The sequence below is a fragment of the Sus scrofa genome, chromosome 11 (genome assembly GCF_054392235.1).
Source record: "Sus scrofa isolate SSC_HxYL_T2T_F1_AM1 chromosome 11, Sscrofa_HxYL_maternal_Yorkshire_Landrace_v2.0, whole genome shotgun sequence".
NCBI lineage: Eukaryota > Metazoa > Chordata > Mammalia > Artiodactyla > Suidae > Sus > Sus scrofa.
In genome coordinates this window covers 71,949,934-71,974,607 of record NC_139393.1, presented here as the reverse complement: position 1 = coordinate 71,974,607, position 24,674 = coordinate 71,949,934, and the positions used below count along the sequence as shown (strand labels likewise).

The 24,674-nt window shown below is 44.8% G+C and overlaps 1 protein-coding gene across 15 annotated transcripts in view; it reads right to left on the bottom strand.

Annotated features, from left to right (window-relative positions):
• LOC100153359 (ATP-binding cassette sub-family C member 4-like) overlaps nucleotides 1–24,674 on the bottom strand; it is a 188,577-nt gene that overhangs the window by 57,705 nt on the left and 106,198 nt on the right. For 10 of the 15 annotated variants that reach the window (XM_084982131.1, XM_084982126.1, XM_084982133.1 and 7 more), the window contains 5 exons: nucleotides 16,583–16,733; nucleotides 10,374–10,493; nucleotides 9,085–9,195; nucleotides 6,034–6,134; nucleotides 4,769–4,960 (listed from right to left, as the gene is read on the bottom strand). In XM_084982131.1, coding sequence (XP_084838257.1) covers nucleotides 4,769–4,960; nucleotides 6,034–6,134; nucleotides 9,085–9,195; nucleotides 10,374–10,493; nucleotides 16,583–16,733 — 675 coding nt within the window. Of the gene's footprint in view, nucleotides 1–4,768; nucleotides 4,961–5,179; nucleotides 5,263–6,033; nucleotides 6,135–9,084; nucleotides 9,196–10,373; nucleotides 10,494–12,997; nucleotides 15,746–16,457; nucleotides 16,496–16,582; nucleotides 16,734–24,674 lie in introns of those variants that run through there. The other 5 variants (XM_084982138.1, XM_084982140.1, XM_084982136.1 and 2 more) reach the window with 4 other exon arrangements.

Sequence of the window (24,674 nt, the reverse complement as noted above, 5' to 3'; positions counted from 1 at the left end):
AATACTGGCTTTAAGTTGTGTGCATTCAAACATGTTTAGAGAAACTGGCCCATCTTATCAATGAACTTGCCCAACTGGATTATTCCCTGGTGGGATCTTCCCAAGAAAAAAATTCATCTCTATTTAGGAATCCAGAATCCATGGAGGATCTACGACATGCTTTCATTTGTCAATTAATTTGGTAAATTTAAAATACTCATGCCTTTAAACAGAGAAGAACTAAATCTTCCTGAGCACTGTGATCAGAGTACAGAAAATTTTTTTTTCTTGGCTGCACCCACGGCATGCAGACGATCCCAGGTCAGGGATCGAACCTGAGCCACAACAGTGATAACGCTGATCTTCAACCACTAGGCTAGGCCATCAGGGAACTCCAAGTGGGAATTTTTCATCTTTTCCCATTTGAATAACTCTAAACTTTCAAATCTTAGTCTGTAAAAACAATCATGGCATTTCAAAAAAAAAAAAAAAAAGGTTTACAGAGAGTAAATATAAGAAAAGTGGGTTTAGGAGTTCCCGTCGTGGCGCAGTGGTTAACGAATCTGACTAGGAACCATGAGGTTGCGGGTTCGGTCCCTGCCCTTGCTCAGTGTGTTAACGATCCGGCGTTGCTGTGAGCTGTGGTGTAGGTTGCAGACGCGGCTCGGATCCTGCATTGCTGTGCCTCTGGCGTAGGCCGGTGGCTACAGCTCCGATTCAACCCCTAGCCTGGGAACCTCCATATGCCGCAGGAGCGGCCCAAGAAATAGCAACAACAACAACAACAACAACAAAAGACAAAAAAAAAAAAAAAAAAGTGGGTTTAGCTAACTTTATTATCTTTGTAGCCACTCTGAAACTTTAAACTCTAATTTATGTAATATAGACGGGCCACTCTCTGTACATAGGCAGATCCCTGTGTGTATATATGTGACTCACATATTCTGGGTACAGACAGACCTTAAAGATGCTGCAAATTTGGTTTCAGACACTGCAATGAAGTGAGTATTGCAAAATAAAGCGAGTCATATGCATTTTTGTTCATCTGTGCATGTTAAAGTTACGTTTACACTAAACCGCACTCTACAAAGTGTACAACAGCATTATGTCTGAAAAATAATGCATGTACCTTGATTTTCAACTACTTTATTGCTTAAAAAAATGCCATCAATTGAGCCTTCATTCAAAGAACAAGGATCCCAGATCACCATGACAAATATAATAAGGAAAAGCTTTGAAATATTCTATGAATTACCTACATGTGACACAGAGACACAACACTTAAGTCAGCAAATGCTGTGGAAAAATAGCATCGATGGATTTGTTTGACATGGGGCTGCCACAAATGTTCAAGTTGTAGAACATGCACTGCCTGGGAAGCAGAATAAACCAGGCACGCCGGTGTCTCTGAGTGTCCTCATAGACACATCGACACGCATCGGGACACGGGTGAGAACGTGGCTGTGAGAAAGTGTGGAGGTTCCCACACCATCAGCTCTACTGAAACTGATCCATCCACGCAAAGTGGGACATTCGTAGACTTTGGGTCAATGGCCAAGAGAGGACAGGGACACTGCCTGTGGGCTGCTCATGACCACAGGCCTGGGAGCTCCAAACTCCAGGGAGGAGTCTGTGCCTGTCACTCCGCCCCAGGAAGTCTCTTCTATGAAACTGTCCCCACCAACCTCTCCGTCCTTCATCTCAGAGTCAGCTCCCTTGGGACCACTGGGTAGGGGTGAGGAAGGACCGTGACAGTGGGTGCTCTGCACCTGCTACTTCTGTTCCCTGAACGCTCTGCAGGGGCCTAGTTCTTCACTCACAGGATCAGGACACTGTGCCTGTGCTCATGCTGGTCCCACCTCCCAGAAGGCCTGTCCCATGCATTGCCACCTGCTGAAATCCTAGCCACACGTCACTAAGTCTGTCTCACAGGCCTCAGTCCTCGGAAATGCTCTACCTGATCCCTCGTGTAGGCGTCTCTCAACCGAAACAGATGTTACATCATCTTTGCCTAAACGTCTATAAACATCACGACCACCTCCTATCTTACACAGCTGATAGAGCCATTTTCTCACATCTTCAACTGGACTGTATATGTTGACAGCAGGATCTATACTGGGTTTGCCTTTGTACTATTTGTATGACCTGTGAAGTCCTGCACAGAAGAGACATTAAGTAGGGAGCTGAGATTTTTTAACTCAGGATATAGAAATTTAAGGAAAAATCTATAAACATAATATTTAGGTATTTGACAAGCTGGACAGAGAGACAGACACATTAGATGGATCCTAGAGCCATAAATACAATTTCAAATGGCCAACCCTTCATTTTCACAGACAGACAACAATTTACACAGGGAAAGTGATTATTATATGTATGTATGTTTATATATGTGTGTGTGCGCGCATGCGTGTATTCCAAGTAATACATTTTAGCAAGAAAAAAACCCAAATCAATCTACCTCTAGAGCTGGAAAATGCTTTAAAATTTCCTTTACTCTCTAAAATAATCAAATCAACCACAAAAACATCTGAATAAAAAAATACAACCAGTGTCAGAATCAAACCAGGAAGACTAAGGTGCTATTTACCTTATTTTGGTTATTTTTACTTCCTCTTTCTTTCATGAATTAGAAACCTGCATAATACCTGTTGTTACAGCTGCAGTCCACTAGATGTCTTTCTGTGGTCAAAAGAGTCTTAAAGAGCAGTTCTTAAATGTTTAACATGCTACATAATTGGTTGCTTTTGGAGGTGCATGTGTTTCAGTCACTGCTTGCTCTCACCAGTGTGTTATTCACTCACCTTCTCAGCCAGCAGTCCCTTACCACCCTCTCTGTGGCCTGAAGAATGCCACTTTCTGTGAAATGGATATGAAAATAAGATGCCCCTGATCTTCAGAAGACTCAGGGTGGAGTTCCCTCTGTGGTACAGCAGAAACAAATCCGACTAGGAATCATGAGGTTGTGGGTTCGATCCCTGGCCTTGCTTGGTGGGTTAAGGATTCAGCGTCGGCATGAGCTCTGGTGTAGGTCAGAAAAATGGCTCGGATCCTGTGTGGCTGTAGCTGTGGGGTAGGCTGGCAGCTATAGCTCCAAATTGACCCCTAGCTTGGGAACCTCCATATGTCGCAGGTGCGGCCCTAAAAAGCAAAAACAAACAAATGACAAAGAACACTGAGGGCTCTGTGAGATATGGACCCAAAATTGCAAAGCATGCCATACATGCTATGTCTTTTAATGGTGGTAAAATACACTAACAAAATTTACAAATTAAGTATTTTAAAGTGAACAGTTTAGTGGTATGTGTATTCACATTGTTGTACAAGCCAACCACGGAATACATTTTCTCTTGTGAAACTGAAATTCTGTACCCATTAAACAATGACTCCCCATTACCCCCTCCCCCGGCCCTGTGACCACTTTCCTACTTTCTGTCCTTATGAATCTGACTCCTCTAGATACACTGAATCATAAAGTAATGGTTCTGTTTGTGTCTGGCTTACTTCAACAGCATGATGTCCTCAGGTCAGATAATTTTCTTCCCTTTTTAAATCTGAATAATATTTCACTACAGGATATACAGTCATCTATCACTTTCCACATGGACACCTGGATTGCTTCCACCTTTGGCTGCTATGAACACAGATGTACCATAAGCTCTATCTTAGACCCTCTAAGATGCTGTGGAAGCACAGAGGAGCCTGAAGAGGCAGGTGCAGGAGAGCTGACTCTGAACAGGAGGAGACTTTCAGCAGCCAGATGACGGGAGGGAAGGGGTCCGAGGTCGAGGGGCAGCTGTGCACACGGGGGCGGGTGGGGGGGCTGGGAGGACATGGGGCTCCGGGAGAATGACCATGACCTGAGCGCAGGGACCGCATGTGGGCCAGGACCTGGGGGAGAGGGTGGTGCTGAAGAGCTGCCAACGCCATGTCTGCTCTGGTTTTAGTCTCTGTCAGGACCCGGCCTTGGTCCCAACCGAGGGCCAAAAGCTGAGCGTGACAGGGACACCGTCAGCAGACAGGGACGCTGGCAGGACGAGGGTCACACGCCCTCTGCCGTCTCCCACGTGTGTCTTCCCTGCTCCCTTCCATGTGCTTTCATCGACTCTGAGCAAGTCTCTGGGCCCTGACTCCAGCTGGGGGCCCTGGTTCCTCACTCCCCCCCACCACTGAATCAAGATTCTGGGCTCTTCTCTGGTGGACACAAGCTGCTGGAGTGGACCCGGGGCTGCACAATGGTTCCAGCAGCAGCTTACTCAGGACAGTAAGGACCAGCTCTGAGCTTCAGGAAGCAGCAGCCTGTGAGGGGGAGGATAGGGGCTGACAGCTCAGTGGGGGCTAGTGGAGGACAAGTCTAAGAAAGGGCCAAGGGACAGAGGAGGGGCTGCAGCTGATGGGACCATTGGAGGAAGAGAAAATTTCAGAAATACAGAGAAGGAAGGATGGAAAGGAAGGAGATATTGGAGACTTAGGGACAGGGAGCCAGGGTGACATCCAGACTTCGCATGAATAATCAGGTGTCACATACAGTATCCTGGGTCAGGCTGAGCTCCAGCTCTGTAGCTCAGGGCACCAACCACCATGAGGGAGCTCATGACAACGGGAAAGAAATCCTAGTGTCTCCCTTCCATGGTCAGTTTCTAAGAAAGATTCACCTACAACGTCACTGACCTAATCTGCATCCAAGAGGGACAAAGAATCCCTGTGACACACTGACGAGGAAGCTGACAGCTGATACACTATTCAAATTTTAGCTGGACTATGAATGAGGCAAATGGCTTAAACAAACCTTGCTTCTTTGGGGAATCCATGGCATCAGCTCCCTCAGTACTGGAGGCCCATCTGAGCTGTACCTGAAGCTCACATTAATAAAGTCAATGCTTCCTTCATGGGGCCAGGATGGCGGTGGACGATACTCATATTCCCAGGGTGCTTCTTTCTCAAGGTCTGTATATTCAGTCACTCTTTCTACTGAAATCATCTGAAAGACACATGACATCACGTGGGTTAGGAACAAAGGGTCTTGTTTATGGAGGTTCAGAGACTTTAAATGAGATCTTTTGCTTTTTTTATCTTCCTATCTGCTTTTCTCTGGTTAAGTTTATCCCAGGTCTTATCATCCCCAAAGGACAGAAGGAGGCGTCTGACGAGGCCTTTGATGATTTGCAAACTTGTTCATCGTCCTGTAACACTGTCACTTACGGCCACTTCCTTCAACATTGTATTAAAACCAAAAGAACTAGAGAACTGAATGCTAAGACTTTACTGATCCACTTTTCATACCTGAATAAAAAAACAAGAGAGTTGTGTCAAAGGAAGGGATACTGATGGACCCTGATCAGTAATGTGTGGTACAGAAGGGCGTCTGTCATGACGAGCAGAACTGGACAGTCAGCAAGCTCGTTTTAACAACTAGTCACCTTCTCTACAAAAGTGAAGAATGCAATGGAAACATTTCCTTTATATTGTTTTTCTCTCTTAGGAGAAGTTGCAGATATTCAAAAAAGGAGATAATTTACAAACTGACTAAGGCCTCCTAAACGACCATTCACTCAACACCTCAGACAGCACATTCTGGGACGGGGCTTATTCTGCCAGAAAGAAGGGGCACCTGCAAATTCAGGAGCTCAACACACACAAGAATAAATGCTAAAATTTGAGGGATACCCATTAAACAACCAACCTCAAAACATTACATTCATCTTTTTTAAAAAATGAGGAATTACCAACTAAGAAACAAAAATAAATAAGCCTCTAAGAGACCGACTTTAATTCTTTCCAGGATTTCAGAACCTCCCTCCTACAGCGACATTTATTACACGTGAAGACAGCATGTGATGAACAGAAAACCTACGGACGTGGCACACATAAGAGTGAGAAAAAGATGTGTATATTCTACTTTCCATTAACTTTAAACAGACAGGAAGGATCTAAAAAATTCTGTTACCTACAATTAAAAATAAGAGTTTTAATATTTCACATAAGAATTGATGTTATACCATTTAATGGCAAGGAGACTAGAACAGGCTAAGAAGTTTAAGATAAACACTTTACCATAGTCTCGGCTTCGGCACTTTGCCTGACGCACCGCGGGACCATCACCATGAACGTGAGGGCGAGAGACAGCACCAGGCCCACCTGCCCGACATTCAAAGCTAAAAGAGGATGAAGAGGAGGAATGAGGTCAGTGCTCTTCTTTTTTAATTTTATTGATTTGCAATGTTGTGTCAATTTTTGCTGTACAGTAATTCAGTTATATATAGAGTCTGTTTCACACTCTTTGCCATCATGGTTTACCACAGGATACGGAATACGGTTCCCCATGCTATACAGTAGGGCCTTGTTGTTTATCCATTTTAAATGTATTAGTTTGCATCTGTTAACTGGGGTCTGAGCTGCATCTGTGTGACCTACTTCGCAGCCTGCAGCAATGCTAGATCCTTAACCCCATGATCAAGGCCAGGGATAAAACCAGCATCTTCATGGATACTAGTCAGGTTCTTAACCTGCAAAGCCACAACAGGAACCCCTGAAATACATCTTCTTTATCCATTTCTCTGGTGATGGATATTTAGGTTGTGTCCATTCACAGTAACATGTCTTCGTTACTGTGAATCATGCTGAGCTGAACATTGAGGTGCATGTATTTTTCAAATTATGGTTTCCTTTGGTATATGCCGAGGAGCGGCAGGAGTGGGATTGCGGGATCATATGGTAACTCTGTTTTTAAGGTTTTTTGTTTGTTTGCTTGTTTTTTAGAGTCCAACTTACTTTCCCAACAGTGCAGGTGGGTTCGCTTTTCTCCACAGCCTCTCCAGCATTTGTTATTGGTGCACTTTTTAGTGATGGCCATTCTTAATGGTTTTGGGAGGTACTTCATTGCAGTTTTAGTTTGCATTTACCTACTAATTAGCAATGCTGAGCATCTTTTCATGTGCCTATTGGCCATCTGTATGTCTTTTTTGGAGAAATGTCTACTTAGGGCTTCTGACCATTTTTAAATTGGGTTGTTTAGTTTTTGTTATTGAGTTGTTTGAGGTGTCTATATATTTGGGAAATTAAGCCCTTGTCAGTCCCATCACTTGCAAATATTTTCTCCCAGCCGACAGGTGGTCTTTTCATTTTGTTTATGTCTTCCTTTGCTGGACAATAGCTTGTAAGTTTTATTAGTTCCTATTTTTTCTTTTGCTTTTATTTTCATTGCACTGGGAGACTAAAGAAAATGAATTGGTATGGGAGTTCTTGGAGCTCCCGTTGTGGCTCAGCAGAAACGAATGTGACTAGTATCCATGAGGATGCAGGTTTGATTCCTGGCCTGGCTCAGTGGGTTAACAATCCAGCGTGGCCATGAGCTGCAGGGTAGGTCATGGACATGGCTCAGATATGGCATTGCTGTGGCTGTGCTGCAGGCCAGTGGCTACAGCTCCAGTTCGACCCCTAGTCTGGGTCGAACTGGAGCTGTAGGTGGGTGTGGCCCTAAAAAAAAAGACAAAAAAAGAAAGAAAGAAAATATTGGTATAGGAGTTCCCATTGTGTCTCAGCAGTAACACAGCAGATTAGAATCCACGAGAATGTGGGTCGAGGATGTGGGTTTGATCCATGGCCTCTTTCAGTGGGTTAAGGATCTGGCGTTGCCATGAGCTGTGGTGTAGGTGGCCGATGTGGCTCAGATCCAAATTGCTGTGTCTGTAGCGTAGGTAGGTAGCTGCAGCTCTGATTCCACCCTTAGCCCGAGAACTTCCATATGCCATAAGTGTGGCCCAATAAAGCCAAGAAGAAAAAAAGAAAAAGAAAATACTGGTACAATTTATGGCACAGAATGTTTTGCCCATGTTCTCTTCTAAGAAAGTTTTGTGGTGTCATATTATATATTTAAATCTTTAAGCCATTTTGTGTTTATTTTTGTGTATGGTTTGAGGGTAGGTTCTAACTTCACTGATTCACATGCAGCTTCCAACTTTCTCAGAACTACCTGCTGAAGAGAACCAGTCAGTCCCATTCTTCATCCCAAGCCGAGTTCCTTCTGTCTCTTTGCCAAGAAGACTTCCTTATAATATTTAAATCACGTGCATATAATGAGAGTATTATTTCTTTTTTCTCCTTATGGCCACACCTGTGGGACATGGAAGTTCCCTGGGCCAGGGACTGAATCAGAGCCACAACTGCAAACTACACCATAGCTGTGGCAATGCTGGATCCTTTAACCCGCTATGCCAGGCTGGAATCAAACCCTCACCTCCACACTGTCCCAAGCCACTGTAGTTAGGTTCTTAACCCTTTGTGCCAGGGCAGAAACACCTGTTCCATCATTACAGACTGTGATTTTGTGTTGTTACCATGGAGTAGTGAGGGACGGTGACTCCATACAACCCACACCAACACCCCCAGAGAGCAGGGAGGAGACTGTTCTTTCCTACACAGCATCGTCTCCCCTCTGTGCACCAGGCACCTTCAACCACCAGATCCAAGTGGCCCCAAAGCTAAACCCCAAAGCCCTAAGCTGGTTCTCTCCTCCCAACCATGGGACACAACCTAGAATGTTCTGAAGGTCAGCTTGCCACAGTTGTGTAGACTTCAACCCATTCAAAGAAAGATAGAAGAATAAAAGGTCTTATCAAGAATCAAATGACTCCTTCCATGGGCCACACTCAGACTCACAAGCTGCAAATACTTTAATACAATTCAAAAGAACCAAAGAGTATATGATATTAGGCAAGTTAGCAAGAGTTTAATTTAATAAATGTATATGAAGGAGTTTCCGTTGTGGCGCAGTGGTTAACAAATCCGACTAGGAACCATGAGGTTGCGGGTTCGGTCCCTGCCCTTGCTCAGTGGGTTAACGATCCGGCGTTGCCGTGAGCTGTGGTGTAGGTTGCAGACGTGACTCAGATCCCGCGTTGCTGTGGCTCTGGCGTAGGCCGGTGGCTACAGCTCCGATTCAACCCCTAGCATGGGAACCTCCATATGCCGCGGGAGCGGCCCAAGAAATAGCAACAGCAACAACAAAAACAACAACAAAGACTAAAATAAAATAAAATAAAATAAATGTATATGAAGCCATAAACTGTAATCATACCACAAATAGTTACCCACATCTTTACTTACTTTCTGCCAGAAACAGGGACCCAAAGGCAACACAAATGACAAAGACGGCACAGATGGCATCCAGGCATAGGGCGAACCATTGGGATGTGGTCAAAGACAAGGACCAGGCCTCTGGATTCGTGAACCGAAATAAGGATAACAAACAAGCAGAGAAAACACGTTAGCAGCTTCTCATGAGATGGAGCATGTTGCTCAGTTGAGCTACAGGAGATTTTCACACAAAGTCATCCCCTCAAGGAACCTGAAGATTCCAGAAATCTAGGCTCTCACACCAGACAACATGTGGGACACAGAGGAATCAGTCCAGGGGCTGGTGGGAAGCGTGTGCTGAAAACCTCAACCCACAGGTCATAACAGAAATACGGTCACAAGGACAAAGATGGAAAATGGTCTCACTGGTGTGTTTCCTGCAGGGCTGGGGCCTCAAGGGAGATTCTTCCTCTCACAAGTTGACGGTTCCTGGTTCTCTGACAGCAGAGCACAGCTCCCTCTGTTTCCAGCACCTTCTTGTGCTCATGGCAGGGCCCTGCACATGTTTATTCTTAGAGGCCAGTATCTAAATGACTATCAGCTACAAGGATCTGCATGTGGCTTTGAAAATGTTATTGCACAAAATAGAATAAAGATTGCAAAGCTGGGCCAGGATCTTACAGGCTTAGAGGAAATTCTGAAAATTCTACCCTAGAAAAAAACATCACTGCTACAAAGAATAATACTCATCAAGTGGGTGGCAAATCAGGAAATTATTTTCCTCAATCACTTCTGCCACCCTGCATACTCTGAGGAGAGTTGGCAAACTACAGCCTGTTATCTAAGAACTGCCCTCATCTGGTTTTATGAATCAAGTTTTATGGAACACAGCCGCCACCATTAGCTGATATATACTTTTTGCCTGTTTTGGTGCCACAACAGCAAAGGTGAGCAAATGCAACAGTAGAGCACACAAAGCCTGAAACATTTTCTATCTGGATCTTTACAAAGAAGAAAGAAAGAAAGAGAAAGAAAGGAAGAAAAGTTTGTAGACCCCTGTCCTAAAGGGACAGAAATCCGCAGGGCACCGTGAGGGAAGGACAATGCAAAGCAGTCAGGGGAGAAAAGCAGGGCTGTGAGGGGCAGAGGGGAGCACAGAGGGGAAGCTGAGAGGGAGGGTGGGGGAGGGGGAGGATGTGCAGAGGGGGACCAGGGCAGCACAGAGAGAGGTGCTGGCCAGCAGGGCCACCTGAGGGGGACGTCAGACCTCAGAAGGCAGCTCATCCCTTACTTTGAATCATTTCCAGAAACTCACAGACCTGAGTGCAAATCCTGGTGAGCGTCAAACAGCTCTTGAAACCTCTGTTGGGCTTTGAACGCCCGGATGGTCCAGCGTCCCTGGAGAGAAGATGCTAGGTGGGAAAAGACTGGGCTCCGAGCTGGGGAAGCAGAGACAGAGACACGACAGAGCAGGTCAGGGAGGCTGGATGCCAGGAAACCCACTGCCTCCCCTGCTCTGGGGTCATACATCCCACCAAGGGGCACACCTAGGACTGCCTGGGGGGCTGTCTGGGGGAGGAGGGATGACACCCCTTCTGGAGAGGACCCTCCGTGTGAACCTCAAACTCCTGTTCACATCAGCTTCACTTTAACACCTTGGAAATGAAAGCTTCTCTTTGAACCCCTCTTTGACCAAATCCAAATCACAGCTACATTTAGATCATGAAATTCCTTTTTTTTTTTTTTAGTCTTTTCTAGGGCCGTACCCATGGCACATGGAGGTTCCCAGGCTAGGGGTCGAATTGGAGCTGCAGCCGCCAGCCTATGCCTAAGCCACAGCAACGCGGGATCCAAGCCGCATCTGTGACCTACACCACGGCTCATGGCAACACAGGATCCTTAACCCACTGAGCTAGGCCAGGGATCGAACCCACAACCTCATGGTTCCTAGTCGGATTCGTTAATCACTGAGCCACAACAGGAACTCCAAGATCACGAAATTCTTTCTTCACTAATTCATCCATCAAGGTCCCCCTCAAACACACCTCCCTCCAAATTCTTCCCGGACACATCCCCAGGTGGAAACTATTCACTAATTGTTTTTAATTTACTGACATGTAGTTGGTTTACAATGTCATGTTACATTCAGGAACATTGCATAGTAATTGAGGTTTTTCTGTTATACTTCATTAGAGGTTCTTACAAAAGACTGAATACAACTCCCTGTGCTGCACAGTAAACCCTTGTTGCTCCCTATCTGATGTGCAGTGGTGCGGATCTGTTAACCCCACACTCCTCTTCTGTCCCTCCCTCCTCTGACCCTCTCCCTTTCGATAACCGTGGGTTTGATTTCGATGTTACAGAGTTTCTATTCTGAATAGAGATTCATTTGTCTTATTTTTTCAATTCTGCATATGTGATCTCATATGGTATTTGTTTTTTTCTGACTTACTGTACTAAGAATAACATTCTCTACGTACATCACGTTGCTGCATATGGCGACATTTGAGTCTTTTTATTCCTGTGTAATTACTATTTACGAATTTCTCAGTGAGTAGTATTTTCAGATTTAATTCTCCGTGACCCTAACCCTAACCACACTGAATTTTGAGGAGCTGTGGGTTGTCCCCACCTTAGGTGAGTAACCTGAGGGCTGGGATGAAATTGGTATGTCCCCCAAACTGGAACAGTGCCAGGCCCAGGACAGGTGCGAGATAAAAAAGGTGAGGGGACAGTCTGCCATCACCCTGCATCCTGGGACTTTCCTTGCACCTGTGCTACACGGGTCACAGCGCACCTGGTACCACAGGGCCCTTGTGCCCACAGGACCCATGCAGCCAAGTTGTCTTTGAATTATTATGACTTCTGCTCTGGGAACCTGATGGATGTTTTTATAACTACCCTGCTGGAGACCTGTCCTGGCATTTGGAGGTCCCTGTGGCATGTGACACTCACATCATCACCCTTTTAGAAGCAGACGGTGGCCTTAGTGGCCATTCTCTTTTGAGAGACTTCACATGGGTTTAGGAGTTGGTGGCACATGACTGGCCATTCGTCTCTCTGCCGTCTGCCCTAAGAGCCCACTGAACACCAGCACCAGGGCCAGGCTCCTGCCCATCACTGAACAGGTGGGCTCAGGCTGCTGGGCAGGGAGGAGCCCTCACGGCTTTCATTCCCCACCGTGAACCAGGCTGTAACTCACTGTGGTCAAGGGCAGACTCGGAGCCTGTGACCTCTGTCCGGGATGAGTGATAACTTGTGCTTTATCAGCAGGAAACACTCAGCACTTAGTACCTGTGTGTCTCTTAGAGAAGGAGTGTCAGCAAAACCTAGGTGTTTAGGGGAAGGTAACAACTCACAGGGGGCTACAGAGATGTTAGAAAATGATGGAGGCGATAGCAATGAATGGGGGAAAACTCCAGATTATTTTCAGGACCTTATTCCTTAGCCTGGCATCCAAATGCCTGTCTGGGGGCAGTTCACTCAGTACCGATGTGCACATGGGCGCTGCATGTGTTGGGGGTACTGGGTACAAATGGGCCAAGACACAGAACCTCCTCTGTGCTTAGTGTCCCTGATTTGCAAGCAAGGATGGAGCAGCTTCCTCCTGTGAGACACTGGGGTTCAGAGAGGGTGGGAAGTCCTGGGCTGGGGGAGCACAGCCTGGGCCATGGGCCAGTGACCAGCCACTCAGGCTGGGGCTCTTTCCACTAGGACATCTGACCAGGAACCTTCACTGTTAGGGACCCTCACCTGTGATGGTGTGTTCATGAAAAAAATCCTTCTCTAAACCGGGACATGACCTAAGATTTCCTCTTGTATCAAAGTCAGACAAAGAGCCGTAAGAGACTCGCTGGAGCTTCTGACTGGCCAGCTGCAGGTTTGGGGTCTTATTCCAGCATCCACACTGCTTTTTCCCTTCATTCTATTGAGCGACTTTTAATTTTATTTATTTTAGTTTAACTTTGCACTTTTAACACAGCAGCATGAACACATATTGAACTCATGCTCCAAGTAAGGAAGGCTGGAAGCTCTGATCAGGCCTTTCCTGCAGCCCCAGCAGGTGTCCCAACCCGCCCCCAGAACTCAGTCCATATGGAAGCGGGGGGGGGGGGTCACAGGGACAATGCGGGAGAATTCCAGGGCCCATTATCCTGTCAGGAGGGGCCAGGAGTCCAGCCCCAGAGAGCACAGAGAACTCACTAGAACCCCGCTCTCATCCCAGAGCAAACGCTGTGACGTCAACACTACTCATCACAGACAAGGCTTCTGAGAAGGAAGCAGACATGCTGGTCACCCAGAAGAGTCGTGAGGTGAACTCTTCAGCCTGGCCACCCTCTGCTGCTTCCCTTCTCAGGAGATCAAAGCTGCAGGTACTTCTTTCCAGCAGGGATGGAGGATGGAATGCACTTTAGAAATCAGGTGTCATCTCAGCCTTGATCGCTGGGGACACCAAACACCCATCACCTACCTCACCTCATGCCAAAGAGGCACAGAATCCAGCAGGAAACTAGACCCATGAAAAGTTATCCTGTTTCTTCCAAACCCACTTACGACTGAGCAAGCTACCAGGGTGCATGAACTGGAGAGTCTGCAAAGAAAACTAGGCTAAAATTAAGACTCTTGCATCATCTCGCCCAAAGTAACATCCTTTTCCCACAAAGACTGAGCTCGCTATTCTGAAAGAGACTATGTCACAGCCATGGCCTTGGTACGCAGTCACAGACACCTGTAACCCTACAGTTCGCATGACTGACGGCTGTGTTTACACCACCTCGAGGACTCTTGGGGACACACCCCCACAAGGCCTGCAGATCCTCCCTGGCAGGGGGAGGGCAGGGAACTGAATGCAAGGCCCCCAGGCTGACAGCCCTGCTGCGGGTTATCGTTCACGCTACGTGATGCCCATGAGTTGTTAATATGTTACTTCCCTCATGTTCAAGGTTCTATGCCTTTGAGAGAAGCTGGCAAGCACTTTATAAGCATCAACTCAAGAAATCCTCATGAGACCACAGAGGGCAGGTATTGTTATATCCTTGACAGAGAGAAAACCAGACTGAGGGATTAAGAGCACACACTGCCCAAGAGTCAGTCAGTTAACCCACTTACTCAGCCAACTCTCTGATTCCCAAGGCTGTGCTTTTAATCACAGCCACACTGTCTCAGAGGGAGAGTAATCAGGGTTAAGGATTCCCATGCGTGACTACAGGCACTTTTCCCTAGACTTTGTTGTTTATGTTTAGAAAACCCCAAATCTTACTCAGCTAACATCCAATAGCCTTCACATTCCTGTGCATCTTATTAAGTACCTGAAGCTGAACAAAGTCCCTGGGAAACTGGCCTAAGAACCCTTAAAACAGCAGACTTGAGACTCCATGGTCTGAATACACATGTCACACATGCTAATCCTCCCTAGCGGTGCCCATGGCAGACATTGCTAGTTGATTACAGCACCTTTCAGACAGAATGTGGATGTGGCTTCATCATTCGGGCACAGCTAAAGGAATAGAGCTGACCAGAAAAAGGCAACATAAGGCCTTGCTGGTTTTATGCAGGGATCCATAAGTGACTGTTACTATGCCCACTTTTGCAAATGGGGGAAGAAATTATAATTAGCTGTAGACCTTTCATTAAGATGAAGCAACAGGATCTGAAAATAAATCTTGGGACTTCAGTGGTCCCTCAGAGCACAAGGATGAAGCAGGGTTATACCTTCTTTTGCTGGTGGCTCCAACAGTGGCCTTAAGACACACTACCAGTTACTGCATAGGGAAGATAGTGGTGTTATTATTATGGCACAGACCCACCACCTAGAGAGAAAACATAAACAGCTCTAATCAACCATCCACCACACTTGGTTACCTGGGGTGTGGAGGAAGGAGCATCTGGGTTGAATTCATTCTCCAACTCCTGCAGCCTATTTAGGGTGCCAAAAATCTCAACATTCCACACACATGAGGGCCAGAGTTCTCAGACTCTCCAGATCAAACCCTGAGAAAATCCTCTACTGCTTCTTGAAAAAAGCCTCAGGGGGTGTCCTTCTCTCCATGACCACACGGACAGAAGGTGGTCCCAGCCCCAGGCACAGATCTCTGGCAAACATTCCTTCTGGAACCACCCCTCCTGTAATGTACCAGAAAACTGCTTTGCAACAAGACTGCTGAGTGACTCCACTTCACAAGTGGCCTCAAGTCACAAAACATCTGAGGCCCTGTCTACGCAGAAGGCTGGATGGAGCTCTCACTTCCTCTCCTGCCTCCCCAGGTCCTGCCTCCTACCACGTCACATGGTCACACACACCTGGACTCCGCTGTTCTGCTGTCCATTCAGACTCCTCACAAACCAGACCTCAGGGGGTTGAGCTGCTCCCCTTGATGAGTGAGAAACGTTTCTACAGCTTTTAGGAAACTGAGGCCCACCATCCTTTACTCAAATGCTCAGGACAAGTGCCTCTTAAGAGCGTATTATTAAAAACAAAGCACGCAAATATCACAACAAAAAAACTTCTTTGTCTTGATGAATTTAGATTACTCCACTTAATAGATATAGAAAACTATGGGACTCAAAAGGCTTTTCTTCTTGGCTTGGCTTCCAGAAAGTTCAGTTGGTATTAATTCGCAGGAACTATCCATGGTTGAGGTTTTGGATACAAACATCTTCCTTTTTTACTTTTTGGCAACCACTCATAGACCTTTAAAAAGAATGTAACAATTCTAGTCTCATGCTTTTTGGTTTTCATAATGATGAAATGTGTTGGTGCATTAACAATGAATTTCAGCCTTTCTGATTACCTGTAGACTAGAAATGATATTCCAAATCTAGGCAGTCAAACGGAGCAATAGATTACATGTGTGCTGAACAGACACCGCCCCCTCCCAGGGCCTCCCAAGGGGATTATTCTCAGCATCCATTCCTATGACCAGCCTTGGGGAGGGAGGACCACAAACACTGTGGCATTAACACCAATTACTGGTGACAACAAAGAGCAAACCTGAAAAGAACAGGGCTTATCTTTTCAAAATATTTAGCAACTGCAACTAATTTGCCTTTTGAACATATAAAACAATTTATTTTTCAAATATATCACTTCTAACATATATTTCCTGATGCCTCCTCTCCTTTATCTAGTCTTTCTTTCCTTTATATTTCTAGTAACTTCAGGGGAAGAAAAATTCCCTTATTTTCCTTCTACATTAGTTCCAACAGGATAAAATATTTTTTTTTCTAGAGAAACATTTACTGAGTGGCAGCTCTGTTCGGACGTATGTCATGAACAAGACAGAAACGGGCCCTGTTCTCACAGTGCTCACATTCATCCTCGCGCTAAAATGCAAAGCTGCAGCTCACTTGCCACCAGTTCCATGTGCCATAAGGGACTCCCAGTGGCCATAATACTCAGTTACCTAAGGTTCACTTGGTGAGAAATTCCAGAAGACAGCACCTGCAGGATTTCAGGGATCTGGTTAATTACAGCATAAATGGAAGCCGGCCTGCATCTGCATCCCACCCCGAGAGCCCAGGTACTCACTTGCGCATTCCAGGCGTTTCACATCTCGTGACGACTCTAAGAAATATCTCCGAAGAACAAAGAAGATGATGCCAAGTGGAATCAAGGGTATCACAGTCCAAGGAATCACCACCACCATCACGCCCACCACACCCATCACAAGAAGAAATGTCTGAAATAGGAAAAAAGATACAGAGGCCTCTCTATCAAGGATTCTTTGCAAAGATAAACTTTAATGGATTAGTGAGGATTAAACTTCTTTCCTCGAAAGACTTGTTGGAATGGTAGGGAATGTTTTACCGTCAAAGAAATAAAATTACAGGTGGTCCTCATGATATACGTGCATCAAAAACTCTGATAAGATCTTTCTAGGTATCAGCTCTTTGATATACAAGGGGCCTATGAAGCAGGCATTGCTATTTTTAACAGAGGAGAATATTTGAGGCTCAGAGAGTAGGGCTTGAATCCCAATTATCAGGAGTCAGCAGGTGTCAGTAGGTAGATGACCACACAGGTAGCATAGATGAGGGATCCAGAAGCCTCTGCTATAGGTGTAGGGATAAAGAAGTGGCTAATTATAAATTTAGTGACCAGAAAGGTAGGGAAAAAGTCACATGGTGACCTTTGGAAGTAGGAACTCCTTTTCTTGGTCTTCTACCCATAGTTAACATTTACTGAGTGCTGACTGTGTATAGGGTGTTCAGTACTTCACACCTATTACCTCCTTACTCCTCACAGCAGCACTACTGAGTAACAGTATGGTCTCATTTTACAGATGGAAATACTGAGGCACAGGGAGAGGAAACGCAACGTGGTGGAGACGGCAAAGCATAAGTCACAGAGCCAGAGAGCCCAGGTTATGAGCCACTGTGACATATTTAAGTTTGCCCCACCATGTAAGCCAGCTTTCTTTCATTATGCTAAGTATCTAAATGTCCATTTCAAAGGCTAATGGTGATAACAGCAGATGCCATTTACTAGGTGTTTACTGCATACCAGGCACTGTGCCAAGAGATCTTAAGTGAACATTAAGTGAGCATGCACTTAATCATCACCTCATCTCACGAGGTGATTTTAAATCTCAGGAAATGACCTTGATCTAAAAATATAGCAGGAAGAATAGAAACCTAAGCCACTGGCTGATTCTCACTTAAGTATCCATCTTTATCACGAAAAGCATGACACCATGGTGCACAGCTTCAGGTGAGGGGAACTCAAGCGACACTCAGTGTCCCTGTGCTGGGAAACCGGGGTGGGCTGCTGAGGACGGGCTGATTCACTCAGCCTGGGCCAAGGCCTCTAAAGTTTATGATCCCAGATGGATATAAATCCATGACCATCTGGACAAGGCGCAGAGCACTGGGCAAACACAGGAAAGAATATCTGAACGCTTTTCTTAGAGGATTTCTTAGAGGGAAGTGTGGCATGAGTAACGTGCAGAGAGTAGTCACAGGTCATAGAAGTTTTGACCAAGAGAGAGCTGGGTTAGGAAGGTTAAGAGGCTTTTCCTACTTAACACTGGTTGTTCTGGGTCCTCTCAGCACCAGCACCTGCATCCTGACCTCACCAGCCCAGGGCCTTCCCACCTCATCACCCAGGGCAGCTGGCCCCAGTCACATCTCTGAGGGATGGGCTAGCAGGGAAACTTCCACAACTGTGACTTTGTGGCCAGGAGCCCTTGTAAACCAAACTGCATTATCTGGATGGAGACCCCTTTGCTTTTCCTGTTTCTCCCAGGCTCTGCTGCGGTATCAACATAAAACTTAGAGTGAAGAGGAATAGAATTCTGAAGGAACAAGTTCCAACCGTAAGTGGAGATAGAGCTGTCCGACCTCTCCCCTGTTATACATACGCCTGTACGACTTCTTACAGCTCCTGGATTAACTGACACATCCCACCCTGCTATGCCCTTCATGCTCATGGGGAGGGGTCCTTCTGGTTGCTTCTGTGTATGGTCTTAGGTAAAGTCACTTGGCTTGCCATCATAAGTTGACAAGAAAAAAAAAACTTAATGAAATGTCAATTATGAAAAAAATCCAAGTTATAGTTTTTAGCAGATTCACATCATTTGATCGGAAAATCACCAGTTTCAATAATCTGGCTCTCTCCAGGTAAGGGCCTTTTATGACTAACCCAGCCTGGCAGGTTACCTGGGAAGCAGACCTAAGATCAAAATGAAGGGCTCTATCTTGGCCTGGAAACTTCCACATGCTGTGGGCACAGCCCAGAAGAAGCAGAGCTCCAGGGGCGCTCTGTCAGTGTTTTTCCTTGGTAGCCATAAGGACCAGTGGGTAACTGTTGCTCTCAGAAGCTCCCTAGTTAGGTTAAGTCCGTTAGATCTCATGGCCCTAAATTCTGAAGCTGTTCAAAGAGGCTTTCTGCAAGAGTTTTGTCTCTACTTGTAGGTCATACTATAGCCAGCCTCATAGTGGACTGGATATTACAAAAACAAGGGAAGTAAAACACAAGGTATGGGTTTATAATTATATGTATCTATGGACATACATTTGTGAACCTTTTCTTGCCAGCTGTCTCAAACTCTTTATACAAGTTTGTAGAAGACAAAAATACTATCTAAGCAAAGAGCCAACTCTCTGAAGAAGGAAACACAATTCTGGTGCACGACAAATATCCCTTCCTTGAGGCCAATCTCATTTCTTCCTTCCACACTCCCAGGAATTCCAAGGAGCATAACCCAGGCTACACACTCAATTCTCCCCGCCCATATCTAACTGGAATTCAGGCTCATCTGATGGCCCACCTCCCCATGGCCAGTGCCTCTGTGCCTCTGTTACACTATGTCACAGAGACAATGATGGGGGAGAAAGAAACATGGTGACCCAGAAGCAAGTGACCCAAGTCCTAAAGTACCAAGAAATAAAGACCATCATTATGCTGCTGTGCTTATAGCCTACTTGGAGCATAGCATTTGGGAATTCTATCCAAATTCTATGAACCCACATGAAGAAATACAAAAAAAATTGTTGGATGAAATATTTCACTTGAGAGTATATACTGATTTATCACAATTCAGAATAATTCTTTAGTTTGCAGAGAATGAAAACCTAAACCTGGAATGGAAATTCCATTAGCCAGATATTGTGCTGAAGACGGGGCTTAGGGCCAACCTTCTTGGATATTAGCAGGGAGGGTAAGGCCCTACACCTACTCTCAATCATAGTGAAAACTGGGATATACCAACAACAATAAAGGGATGCTGGTGGGAATTAAATGCGATCATGCAGGTAAAGTGCTTACCAGCTCATACATAACAAACTGAAACTCTAAGTCCATTACGACTAAGTCCAAGGACCCAAAGAATCTTAAGAAGCTCATGAAGTTGGACCCTAAGAGGTCACTCATTCGAACCACTGACACAGCTTATATTATACAAGGACTTAAAAAAGCAGGTGCTATTTTTCGTAGATGATGTCATATACACCAAAGTGACTGTGGCTTTTCTCTGGTCAAAGCAAAAATAGTATCTCAAGTCTATTTTGATTGAGGATGCACCTTTAAAGTAATATGACCTGTAAACCTCATACCTACTATAATTTTTGTCCTCTCTGTATTTTCTTCCCAACTCTAGGCCTTCCAAAGATTGATAACCTTAAAGAAATGAAGGCACGTCAATAGTTTTTGAGATGTTTCTTTTCTTATTCCATATCTTCTTTTTCAGGTTTTGCTTTTTCTTGGTGAAGACTTCCTGTTGTAAAACCACTAGGCTTTTATGAGAGACTAAGGGGAAAAGTGTGGAATCAGTTTTTCTGAGTCAACAAAACCAACACAGTTATTCGATACAGTCCAAAGAGGAGATCAGTTTGACCTTTTCTATATCATGCACCATGAACTGGTGTGATGCTATCAAGGGAAGTACAAAAGCTAGATTTCACACACTAGTGAATCCCAGGAAATCCACCTGGGTCCACTGCAGGTCAGCCTTCCTGGTGCAGACAAGCAGCCTGGTTGGGACGTCAGGATGACTAAGGCAGAGGACCTTGTCGCCACCACCTGAGGAAGGGAGTGTGATGAGCACCTCTCATCTTCAGGAAGAATGCTGTCCTGTGAAGCTGTTTCTGACAAACCTCACTGGCATCTAAATGAATTATTAATAAGGTAGACACAAAAACAGTAAAGAAAATAATTCTAGTGAAAAATGTTAATGGTTTTGTTTAAACACCTGCCCACTCAAAAAACCTGGAAAAGAAGACACTGCTTTATTCCTAGAGGCCATGGTGAGTTTCTTCATAATATGGAAGAAATTTGACAATTCTCCAGATCTAGCCAATGAGCAAGGAAGTAATGACTTGGGACTCAGCTACAATACAATGGTTTGGGACTCAGTTACAGCTTGACTTTCTCTGTTGCAATTACATTAAATGGCGGGAGGTTCACAGGTCCAATCAAGACGGCAGAGACAAGTTAGATGTGGCTCTCGCCTTCACCCACATACATAAAAAATAAAAATCTACATGTAGAACGATTCACACAGAACACCTACTAAACGCTGGCAGAAGACCTTAAACCTCCAAAAAGTGCAAGAAACCCTCCACATAACTGGGTAGAACAAAGGGGAAAAAAAGAGAGCGAGAGAGAAGGAATCTGGATGGGACTAGCACTCCTGAGAGGGAGCTGAGAAAGAGGAAAGGAGCCCACACCCCGGAAAGCCACCTAACTAACAGGGAGATCAGCTGAAATGGAGGGACCTCAAAGCCACAGAGAAAAGTGCAGCAATTGGACTGAAGAGGGCAAAATAGAGACAGAGCCACAAAGACCATCAGTACCACCCCCCAGGACACCACGGTTTGAGATGCTCGGGTTTGGGCTGGGTGCTGAGACTCAGGCTCTAGAGGTCAGTTCCAGGGAAAGGACTAGGGTTGCCAATGTGGAGACAGCCTGAGGAAGCTAGGGAGTGGAGCACTACAGCCAAGGGAGCCCAGGAGGAGGTCTGGGCCCACAGGAGAGGCAAGGTGCCATTGTTAGGGAACACAAGAGGAGTAGGGGTGGACCACCACAGAAATATCTTTCTCTGCACATGCATGGGCTCTCAGAGGGTAGGGCTAGGGGTGGCAAAGTGCCTCTTGTGCAGGCTACGTGCACTGGCCACTCTTGCACCGGCTATGAGTGGCAATACCTCATGTGTGGGCTAAGCGGGATGGGGTGCTTCTTGTGTGGTCTACAGGCAGTGGGGGCAAAACACCACAGTTATCTCTGACTCTAGAGGCCATGGCCCATCACCACTAGGTGTCCATGAGCAGGCACCACCTGTGGCCCCAGTCACCTTAGAAGTTGGCACAGGTAAGCACAATGCAACCAAGTACCACCCGCTATTGCTCTCACTCGCCTGGGAATGAACACACCCTACTGCTGCCACTGCCACATGATCCAGGCCCTGCCTAAATGTGCCTGAGGCTCACTGACACTTCCCAGGGCCCTGCAACTAGGAGCAGCATGTGCCACCTTCCTGGGGGTCCTTCCTACAGTCAAGGGCCCAGAAACCAGGCACTGACTACTAGCCATGCCCATGGCCTTCTTCTCCCCCAGTGCACACGCAGCAACCTATCAAAGGGATAACAGCCTGCTCACACTGAGGAAAGAGACAGCAAGTATCCAAACGCTCATATCAAAAATAAGTAGTAAGCCCTCACAAAATACCCAGGGGTACTCTTGCACATAAACAGCCCTCCAAAACCACAGTAGTTGATTTCCCTAAACTCACAGAAAGAGAAAACTTAAGCAAAATGAAGAATCTCAGAAACCATTCTCAGTTAAAAAAAAAAAAAAAAAAAAAACAGGAAAATTCACCTGCAGGAGCAAATAATGAAACAGATCTCTGTAGTCTAACAGACACTGAGTTCAAAAAGGAGACAGTGAAAGTACTGAAGGAATTAAGAATGATTTTGAAGGAATTAAGAGAGGATATGAACAGTAATGCACATTGTGTTAGAAAGGAACTAGATAATATAAGGAGCCAAGATAAAGTAGAAAATTCATTTACAGATCCACAAACTGAGTTAAAGGCATTGGAGAGCAGAGTGAATAATGCAGTGGAACGAATTAGTGACTTGGAGGACAGAATAATGGAAATCACCCAATCAGGACAGCAGACGGAATACAACTGAAAAAACATGAAAGCAACATGAGAGATCTGTGGGATAACATAAAGCAGGCCAATCTATGCAAAATAGGGATTCCAAAAGGAGAAGACAAAGAAAAGGGGATTGAACATATATTTGAAGAAATTATGGCTGAAAACTTTCCAAATCTAAAGGAAACAGACATCAAGATACAGGAAGCACAGATGGGCCCAAACAGGTTCAACCCAAACAGGCACGCCAAGACTTATTACAATAAAAAAAGGCAAAAGCTAAAGGTAAAGAGAGGATTCTAAAGGCAGAAAGAGAAAAACAAAGAGTTAATTATAAAGGAATACCATAAGGCTATCAGCTGATTTCTCTGCAGAAACACTACAGGTCAGAAGAGAGTAGCAGGATATATTCAAATTTCTAAAAGGGAAAAAAATGCACAGCCTAGAATACTCTACCCAACAAGAATATAATTTAAAATAGAAGAATAAAGAATTTCTCCAACAAACAAAAAATGAAAGAGTACAACAATACTAAACCCCTTCTAAAAGAAATACTGAAAGGGCTCCTCTAAATAAAAAAGAAGTAAGAAGAAATAGGATGGGAGACATCACAACTGGAAAGTAATCACATAAACAAGACGGTATACAAAACTAAAAGGGAGAAAAAAAAACCCTATTATGAAAATGACGATGAACACAAGGAAGAGGAAAAGGATAAACATGAAGATGCTAAAAAAAGGACATCAAAGTCATAAAATGTGGGGAAGGAAAGTAAAAAAATCTAGACTATTTTTTTTTCCTAGAGTGATTTGAAGCCTATATGAATATCAGGCAAAAGCAAGCAGATATAGGAAGGGGTTAACATACTTGAAAAACAGGGCAACCACAAATCAAAACCAAACAATACATTCACAAACACTAAAAAGAACAGGACACAAGCATAAAATAAAAGGAAATCATCTAAACAAAAAGAGAAAGAACAAATGAGAAACATAAAATCAATTGGAAAACAAAGTTTAAAATTGCAATAAATACACATATATCAATAATTACCTTAAAATGTCAATGGACTGAATGCTCCAATCAAAAGACAGAGCAGCGGACTGTACAAAACACCAAGAACCTACAACATGTTGCCTATAAGAAACTAGCTTTAGGACAATGGACATATATAAATTGAAAATGAGGGGGTGGAAAAAGATTTTCATGTGAATGGAAAAGACAAGCAAGCAGGAGTTGCAATAATCATATCTGACAAAATAGACTTTAACATGAAGGCCACAAAGAAAGACAAAGAAGGACAGTATTTAATGATAAAATGATTGAGTCAAGAGGAGTATTTACAATCATCAGTACATATGCCCCTAACATAGGAGCACCCAAATACATACAACAAATACTAACAGATATCAGAGGAGAAATTGATTTGAATATAATAATAGTAGGAGACTTTAACACCCCATTTACATAAATGGACAGGTCCTCTAGACAGAAAAGCAATAAGGCAACAGATATCCAAAATGACACAATAGAAAAGTTAGACTTAATTGATATTTTCAGGACATTACATCAAAAAAAGAAAAAAACAAAATATACATTCTTCTCAAGTGCACATGGAACATTCTTAATAATTGACCACATACTGGGGCACAAAACCAACCTCAACAAATTTAAGATGTAGAAATTATTTCAAGTATCACCTCTGAACATAATGGCATGAAACTAGAAATCAACCATAGAAAAAGAAATTTATTTATTTATTTATTTATTTATTTATTGTCTTTTTGCTACTTCTTGGGCCACTCCCGCGGCACATGGAGGTTCCCAGGCTAGGGGTCCAATCGGAGCTGTAGCCACTGGCCTACACCAGAGCCACAGCAACGCAGGATCCGAGCCGCGTCTGCAACCTACACCACAGCTCACGGCAACGCCAGATCATTAACCCACTGAGCAAGGAAGGGCAGGGACCGAACCCGCAACCTCATGGTTCCTAGTCGGATTCGTTAACCACTGCGCCACGACAGG